The sequence below is a fragment of the Oncorhynchus nerka genome, linkage group LG14 (assembly GCF_034236695.1).
Source record: "Oncorhynchus nerka isolate Pitt River linkage group LG14, Oner_Uvic_2.0, whole genome shotgun sequence".
Taxonomy (NCBI): Eukaryota; Metazoa; Chordata; class Actinopteri; order Salmoniformes; family Salmonidae; genus Oncorhynchus; species Oncorhynchus nerka.
Window position 1 is genome coordinate 34,177,495 of NC_088409.1, and position 8,913 is coordinate 34,186,407.

An 8,913-nucleotide genomic window follows, 5' to 3' on the forward strand; every position below is an offset into this window, starting at 1 on the left:
CCGTCACGCAGGCTATTTTCTGGCACGACAGCATGACGCAGAAAATTAGTGTGTGCTGGGTGTGTGTGCTGTGAGTGTGTCAGTATTACAGTATTGTCATACACAAAGGTTCTACCATCTTCCACTGCGGCCCCCCATAGGAATCTCTATAATATGTTAACATGTGTATCTGTGTGGGTGTGTTCAGCATGACAGCGACATGCCCCATAACATCTTCCCTTACATACTGAAGGAGTGGACTCTGGGGGGCTGGGACGGGAATTACAATCCGGACTGAAGTTCCTCGATCCTGCAGGAAATTCCTTTTACGAGGCGGCAGTGAGATGCTTTATGACCGCTGGACAAGTGCACGTTATGTGTTCCCTCTCTCTCTCTCTTTGTTCCTCTCGCACTCATTGTTCCTCTCTCTCTCGTTGTTCTTCTCTCTCTCGTTGTTCTTCTCTCTCTCATTCTTCTCTCTCTCATTGTTCCTCTCTCTCTTTGTTCCTCTCTCTCTCATTGTTCCTCTCTCTCTCTCATTGTTCCTCTCTTTCTCGTTGTTCTTCTCTCTCGTTGTTCTCTCTCTCGTTGTTCTTCTCTCTCTCGCTGTTCTTCTCTCTCTCATTGTTTATCTCTCTCTCGTTGTTCTTCTCTCTCTCGTTGTTCTTCTCTCTCTCGTTGTTCCTCTCTCTCTCGTTGTTCTTCTCTCTCTCATTGTTTATCTCTCTCTCATTGTTCTTCTCTCTCTCATTGTTCTTCTCTCTCTCGTTGTTCTTCTCTCTCGTTGTTCTTCTCTCTCTCGTTGTTCCTCTCTCTCTCTCGTTGTTCCTCTCTCTCTCTCTCGTTGTTCCGCTCTCTCTCGTTGTTCTTCTCTCTCTCTCGTTGTTCTTCTCTCTCTCGTTGTTCCTCTCTCTCTCTCGTTGCTCTTCTCTCTCTCGTTGTTCCTCTCTCTCTCTCTCTCGTTGTTCTTCTCTCTCTCGTTGTTCCTCTCTCTCTCTCTCTCGTTGTTCTTCTCTCTCTCGTTGTTCTTCTCTCTCTCGTTGTTCCTCTCTCTCTCTCTCGTTGTTCCGCTCTCTCTCGTTGTTCCTCTCTCTCTCTCGTTGTTCTTCTCTCTCTCTCTCTCGTTGTTCCGCTCTCTCTCTCGTTGTTCCTCTCTCTCTCGTTGTTCCGCTCTCTCTCGTTGTTCCTCTCTCTCACTCTCTCGTTGTTCTTCTCTCGCTCGTTGTTCCTCTCTCTCTCGTTGTTCCTCTCTCTCTCGTTGTTCCGCTCTCTCTCGTTGTTCCGCTCTCTCTCTCGTTGTTCTTCTCTCGCTCGTTGTTCCTCTCTCTCTCTCTCTCTCTCTCTCTCTCGTTGTTCCTCTCTCTCTCTCTCTCTCGTTGTTCCTTCCCTCTCTCTCGTTGTTCCTCTCTCTCTCTCTCTCTCTCTCTCTCGTTGTTCCTCTCTCTCTCTCTCTCTCTCTCGTTGTTCCTCTCTCTCTCTCTCGTTGTTCCTCTCTCTCTCTCTCTCTCTCTCTCTCTCTCTCTCGTTGTTCCTCTCTCTCTCTCGTTGTTCCTCTCTCTCTCTCTCTCGTTGTTCTTCTCTCTCTCTCGTTGTTCTTCTCTCTCTCGTTGTTCCTCTCTCTCTCTCTCTCTCTCTCTCTCTCTCTCTCTCTCTCGTTGTTCTGCCCTTGCCTCAACATGCCGAACCCAAGCATCCATGTGAACTAAACTTAATCCCAAATCAACATTGTCATTCACACACAAGCCTTAATAATGACTATACATACATGGTAGTACATACTTAGGACAAGGAGTTAGAACCTTGTCATAACCTATGACAACTAGCATCTGTACTTTTTCCTGAAAGGGTCATTTGGTGAGGAGGAAAAACTCCTGGCCTTACCTACAGGACATAGTATACTGTACGCATATTTTACATGGGTACCGTGTCAGTGTGAGTAACAGGACTAGCCTGGAACTGGGCTCTCAGAGCAGAGTCATAAACACCTTGTCAGCAGTTTCTAACTGCACACAGAGTACAGGTCTGATACAGTACAGCAGTATAGCTGGGGGAAAGACAGCCAAGCACTTATTTTCTCTCCCTTATTTCCAGATAACAACTCGAGGAGAGCCCACAAACTGGGTGCTGCGTGGCACTAGCTTAATAAAAGGAGCAGAAAGCAATGCTCTTGGGCCATTTACAAATCTGTTTCTGCTGACCGGTTGAATTCCTCCTCCTGCCCTACCTCTTTCTCTCTTCTCCTCCTGCGCTCTCTTCTCCTCCTGCGCTACCTCTTTCTCTCTTCTCCTCCTGCCCTACCTCTTTCTCTCTTCTCCTCCTGCGCTACCTCTTTCTCTCTTCTCCTCCTGCCCTACCTCTTTCTCTCTTCTCCTCCTGCCCTACCTCTTTCTCTCTTCTCCTCCTGCGCTACCTCTTTCTCTCTTCTCCTCCTGCGCTACCTCTTTCTCTCTTCTCCTCCTGCGCTACCTCTTTCTCTCTTCTCTTTCTGCCCTACCTTTTTTTCTCCTCCTGCCCTACCTCTTTCTCTCTTCTCCTCCTGCGCTACCTCTTTTTCTCCTCCTGCCCTACCGCTTTCTCTCTTCTCCCCCTGCCCTACCTCTTTTTCTCCTCCTGCCCTACCTCTTTTTCTCCTCCTGCCCTACCTCTTTCTCTCTTCTCCTGCCCTACCTCTTTCTCTCTTCTCCTCCTGCCCTACCTCTTTTTCTCCTCCTGCCCTACCTCTTTTTCTCCTCCTGCGCTACCTCTTTCTCTCTTCTCCTCCTACCCTACCTTTTTTCTCCTCCTGCCTTACCTCTTTCTCTCTTCTCCTCCTGCGCTACCTCTTTTTCTCCTCCTGCCCTACCTCTTTCTCTCTTCTCCCCCTGCCCTACCTCTTTTTCTCCTCCTGCCCTACCTCTTTTTCTCTTTTCCTGCCCTACCTCTTTCTCTCTTCTCCTGCCCTACCTCTTTTTCTCTCTTCTCCTCCTGCCCTACCTCTTTCTCTCTTCTCCTCCTGACCTACCTCTTTCTCTCTTCTCCTCCTGCGCTACCTCTTTCTCTCTTCTCCTCCTGCCCTACCTCTTTCTCTCTTCTCCTCCTGACCTACCTCTTTCTCTCTTCTCCTCCTGCGCTACCTCTTTCTCTCTTCTCCTCCTGCCCTACCTCTTTCTCTCTTCTCCTCCTGCCCTACCTCTTTCTCTCTTCTCCTCCTGCCCTACCTCTGTCTCTCTCACTCTCTCCTTTTCCTCTTTCTTTCTTCCTCAATGCTTTTCTCATCTGTTGATCAGCCCCACCAAACATGTGCTCTTTCACTTCCACTTCTCCTGTTGCACACATTGGGCACAAATGTTATATTCAATAGTTATTTCTGCATTAAAAGGGAAGAGTGTAAATTTACTCGGAACCAGTTATATATTCATCTGTACTTAAACTAAACTACACAAGAGACTGATGTCATGCATCCTAGGGCAGCTACAGGCTACGTGGAAAAACACTAACAGGTGCTGTTATTCAGTTGTCATTGTCTGTATTCCCCAGACTGTGGCTGCGTACAAAAGGTGGGTGTGTGTGTGTGCCTGTATGCCTTTGTGTGTATATGTATGCATGTGTGTGTGCGTGATTGCACATGGCGGTTTAGAGCAAGAATGTGCAAGCCTGGGTCTGTGCTCGGCCATGTGATATTATTTGGAAAGACTGAGTCAAACAGCCAAACACATGACAAGAGAATGGATGTGATCGGGGAGAGAACGGATGTGATCGGGGAGAGAACGGGTGTGATCGGGGAGAGAACGGTTGTGATCGGGGAGAGAACGGATGTGATCGGGGGGGAGGGAACGGATGTGATCGGGGGAGAACGGATGTGATCGGGGAGAGAACGCATGTTATCGGGAGAGAACGCATGTGATCGGGGAGAGAACGGATGTTATCGGGGAGAGAACGGATGTTATCGGGAGAGAACGGATGTGATCGGGAGAGAACAGATGTGATCGGGGAGAGAACGGATGTGATCGGGGAGATCTGGGAGAGAACGGATGTGATCGGGGAGAGAACGGATGTGATCGGGGAGAGAACGGATGTGATCGGGGAGGTCTGGGAGAGAACGGATGTGATCGGGAGAGAACGGGTGTGATCAGGGAGAGAACGGATGTGATCGGGGAGAGAACGGGTGTGATCGGGGAGAGAACGCATGTTATCGGGAGAGAACGGATGTGATCGGGGAGAGAACGCATGTGATCGGGGAGAGAACGGATGTTATCGGGGAGAGAACGGATGTTATCGGGGAGAGAACGGATGTTATCGGGAGAGAACGGATGTGATCGGGAGAGAACGGATGTGATCGGGGAGAGAACGGATGTGATTGGGGAGGTCTGGGAGAGAACGGATGTGATCGGGGAGAGAACGGGTGTGATCAGGGAGAGAACGGATGTGATCGGGGAGAGAACGGGTGTGATCGGGGAGAGAACGGATGTGATCGGGGAGAGAACGGATGTGATCGGGGAGAGAACGGGTGTGATCGGGGAGAGAACGGGTGTGATCGGGGGAGAACGGATGTGATCGGGGAGAGAACGGATGTGATCGGGGGGGAGGGAACGGATGTGATCGGGGGAGAACGGATGTTATGGGGAGAGAACGGATGTGATCGGGGAGAGAACAGATGTTATCGGGGAGAGAACGGATGTGATCGGGGAGAGAACGCATGTGATCGGGGAGAGAACGCATGTGATCGGGGAGAGAACGCATGTGATCGGGGAGATCGGGGAGAGAACGGATGTTATCGGGAGAGAACGGATGTGATCGGGGAGAGAACGGATGTGATCGGGGAGAGAACGGATGTTATCGGGGAGAGAACGGATGTTATCGGGGAGAGAACGCATGTGATCGGGGAGTGAACGCATGTGATCGGGGAGAGAACGCATGTGATCGGGGAGAGAACGGATGTTATCGGGAGAGAACGGATGTGATCGGGGAGAGAACGGATGTGATCGGGGAGATCTGGGCGAGAACGGATGTGATCGGGGAGAGAACGGGTGTGATCGGGGAGAGAACGGGTGTGATCGGGGAGGGAACGGATGTGATCGGAGAGAGAACGGATGTGATCGGGAGAGAACGGATGTGATCGGGGAGAGAACGGATGTGATCGGGGACAGAACGGATGTTATCGGGAGAGATGTGAGAACGGATGTGATCGGGGAGAGGACGGATGTGATCGGGGAGAGGACGGGTGTGATCGGGGAGAGGACGGGTGTGATCGGGGGGAGAACGGATGTGAACGGATGTGATCGGGGAGAGAACGGATGTGATCGGGGAGAGAACGGATGTGATCGGGAGAGATGTGAGAACGGATGTGATCGGGGAGAGAACGGATGTGATCGGGGAGATGACGGTGTGATCGGGAGAGGACGGGTGTGATCGGGGAGAATGGGTGTGATCGGGGGGAGAACGGGTGTGATCGGGGAGAGAACGGATGTGATCGGGGAGAGAACGGATGTGATCGGGGAGAGAACGGATGTTATCGGGAGAGATGTCAGAACGGATGTGATCGGGGAGAGAACGGATGTGATCGGGGAGAGGACGGGTGTGATCGGGGAGAGGACGGGTGTGATCGGGGGGAGAACGGGTGTGATCGGGGGGAGAACGGGTGTGATCGGGGGGAGAACGGGTGTGATCGGGGAGAGAACGGATGTGATCGGGGAGAGTATAGATGTTTTACAGACAATGACGAAAGCGCAGCGCTGATCTAACAAAAAGCAGCCTGCATTCTGTTACTAATGAATTTTGTTATTGATGTGTCCTCCACTTAATCCACCAGACTTATTACAGCTGAGAGGAGAAGACAACCTTCTCCTCGTTGGCCCTGGGCTGAGCCTCAGTCGGAACTACTAAAACGTGTATTATTGCTGAGAGGTAGGTGGGCTGGTGGCAGTCAGTGACATACACACACGGGAGGATTTAAGGAGAACGAGAAGAAACAAATTAGACAATTATTCAATCTAGACTAAAAGACGGAGAAGAGAATAGAAGAAAGGCCTCGGGCTAAACGCTGTCTGTCTGTCTGTCGAGTTCAACACTGAACAACAGTATCTGCCATGATGATCATAAACATACACAGACATAATTACCTCTAGGATGCCCTCACAACTATTCCACTTGATCTGGTATGAGCAAATCAACACATACACACACATACACAAAGACAAGGTTAAATGATTGAGGTGAAAAGTTTTGAACAGTGGGCCATTTTCGCACTGTGACCCACACAGAGAAATAGTGAATTTGATTAAAGAGAGACACCAGGTCGATCAAAATGTCAAACTAAGCTTACCGAAGTAGTCTGCCTTGGGCTGGGCGTCCATCTCCTTCTCCAGACGCTTGGTCAGGGCTTCTAATTTGATCTCGGCTGCAGACGGCCCCTGCTCCGGCTGGACATGGAGAGTCTGGCAGGGCAGTTTGAGAGACTGGGGCTGGTGTTGGAGCTGGCAAGCCTCACCACCAGAGGACAGCTGGCTGTCTAGGCCAGAGGGCACATCCACCCCCATGGCCACTTGCCTGCCCTGTGCCTGGCCTATACCTTGACCCTGGCCAAAGCTTCTAGAGACACTGGTTCCAGAGGGAGAGGCAGAGGCAGGGAAGTAAGCTCCAGTAGTGGCTTTGGGCTGGGCTGCCTCAGATGGGTGTACAGGTGGGGTTGGGACAGCCCCTTGAGCAGGGGTGGGGCTGGGAGTGAGAGCCACAGGACTCTGAGAGAGCCCATTCTGGCGTAGATTTCCCTGGTTGGCGTTTGGTCTTGGGACCATGCAGGGTGCTGCTGAGTAAGGGACTGTTGGCGGTGTAACAGGGGCAGGTTGTGGAGACAGATGCTGGTACAGATCAGCTCCGCCAGTGAAGGCACTCAGAGGGAGCGGTGCAATCAGCTCTGGGTTCCCCAAGCTCCGCATCCAGTCTGCTGCAGCCCCAGCCACCATGGGGGGTCTCTGCCGCACTAGTAGAGTGGCAGCCTTGCTCTGGTGTAGTCTAGTGGGGCTCGGAGATGGTAGGCTGTCGGAGAAGGAGGGACATGGTGAGTGGTGTGGGGGCTGCTGAGGTGGGCTGCACATAAGCCCTGATGATCCACCAGGGCTGGAAGAGTAAGAGGCCCAAGTGACAGAGGGACTGGCAGGGTGACCAGAAGCATGTGTGGGTGCATTCCCTGGGCTGGTGGGACTCAAGGCGTGGTGGTAAGAATGCGGCTCAAAACGGTCCTTGTTATCGTAATTGTTTCCGTAGCTGTATGGCTGTTGACTGGGTGAATGGTGTTTCAGAGCGTCATAGGGCGCGTACTGACTCGCGCCACTGGCGGTGCCTGGCAAAGGGCCAGAGAGTATGGGAGGCTTGGCCGCAGTTTCTCCTGCCGGTCTGTAGCTATTGATAGGCGGCCTGTCTTTAGTGTAAAACGTGCTGTCTGCCGCTCTGTTGTGACCCCCGTTCATTCTCACTGCCAAATTGTTTTTGGCTATTTCCTCTTGCTGTTTCTGTATGTGGATTTTTGTCATTTTGGAGGCAAAAACCCTCCTGGTTTCTTCAAAGTCGGAGTTGTTCCCTGCATCCCTCTTCATTCGGAACAACCCGTCCCTAGATGCCTCATACATATTGAGGTCTTCTAAAAATTTACTTGCCTCAAGATCCAAATCGTCGTATTTATCCATCTTGAAGTGAATTACAAAATGTGTATAAACTATGATCTGATTTAAGATTCGAGCCACAACTCTCACAAAAAACGTTCTGTCCAAAATAAAATTAAAAGTAGGCTAGCCAATAAAAACAATGTTAAACACAGTAAACAATTGAAACGAACGGATTAAATCCAAACCCTCGTCACTCTCAAAGTAAAAGATTACCAGGCTTCTGTCCAGTCCAGGGAGCGAGAGAGAGCACTGTCAAGCGGTATTCTGACGTGAAGATCCCGACCTGAAGTTGAATTACAGTTTCTCCCGTAATGTGTTAGCTATCCCGCGGAAGCAATTATGCCTAGGCCTACTCCGGAATGGACAAAGATCCGAATAATAGCGAGAAGAAGCCCAGTCCTCTCCTCCGTGAGCCAGCTGACTCTGCTCTCAACAGGATACTGTCTGTTTATAAAGTCAGATCAGATAGCCTACGACCCCAGCCTGCGCCCCCTTTCCGAACTTCACAGCCGAAGCATCCATTAAAAAAACGTTGTTTGCAACTTTGTAGCGAGTGCATGCGTTCCAAACTTTTCCCGCAAGTTGCTAAACAAATTCCAGTGGGGTCCTATCACAACGCTAATTTAGCTCGCCTATAATTGAACAGTTATTACAAGTGCGTACGGCAAAATATACTGAACTAAAGCAAACCTCTTGGTCCGAATGTGGATAGTGTGGAGTCGACCGTGGGATTAGGGAGCGCTGTTTGTTTTTAAAGGCGCAGTGTTCACTTCATTCTGGGGTAGATTTTGAGTCACGATATCCGGACCCCCAAATAACTCAAGGCACATAGCATAACAAACATTTACCTTTAGGCTATGTTCTTTCTTTTTATCACACATTGTTTATTGATATACTTACTTTATACCCACAATATATTTGGCTACCTTGTTGGTGCAGAACCAACTGAATTAAAGTTCATTATGAATCAACAGTGTAATAGCTAAGGAATCATGTAGGGCTACAACGTGTGATTTGCAGTCAAAATTAGTCACAAAAAAAAATTGGCCACATATGGTTAATGTGGATTTATATATTCAGATGACTCAAGTTCATATGATGTGCTGACAGATGTGTATAGGCTGCTTTGACATGTTCACATCTTGTTTAAGTATAAAAAAAAAAAAGTGTTGAGTTTTCCATTTTTTTCAGGTAGTCCAGAGCAGACCGCCCACCCCGCTTATTCAATGGTAGGGAAAACCATGGCATATTGGTTAATAATTACTGATGACTATACTCTGTCCGCTCTACTGTC

The 8,913-nt window shown here is 49.9% G+C and overlaps 1 protein-coding gene across 1 annotated transcript in view; it reads right to left on the reverse strand.

Moving 5' to 3' along the window:
* The window catches only part of LOC115140911 (LIM domain-containing protein 1-like), a 34,515-nt gene extending 26,165 nt beyond the window's left edge, over positions 1-8,350 (reverse strand). The window contains exon 1 of the mRNA XM_065028012.1: positions 6,281-8,350. Within this exon, the coding sequence (XP_064884084.1) occupies positions 6,281-7,640 (1,360 nt within the window). The 5' untranslated portion in view covers positions 7,641-8,350. The remainder of the gene's footprint in view (positions 1-6,280) is intronic.
* Positions 8,351-8,913: the final 563 nt, after the last annotated feature.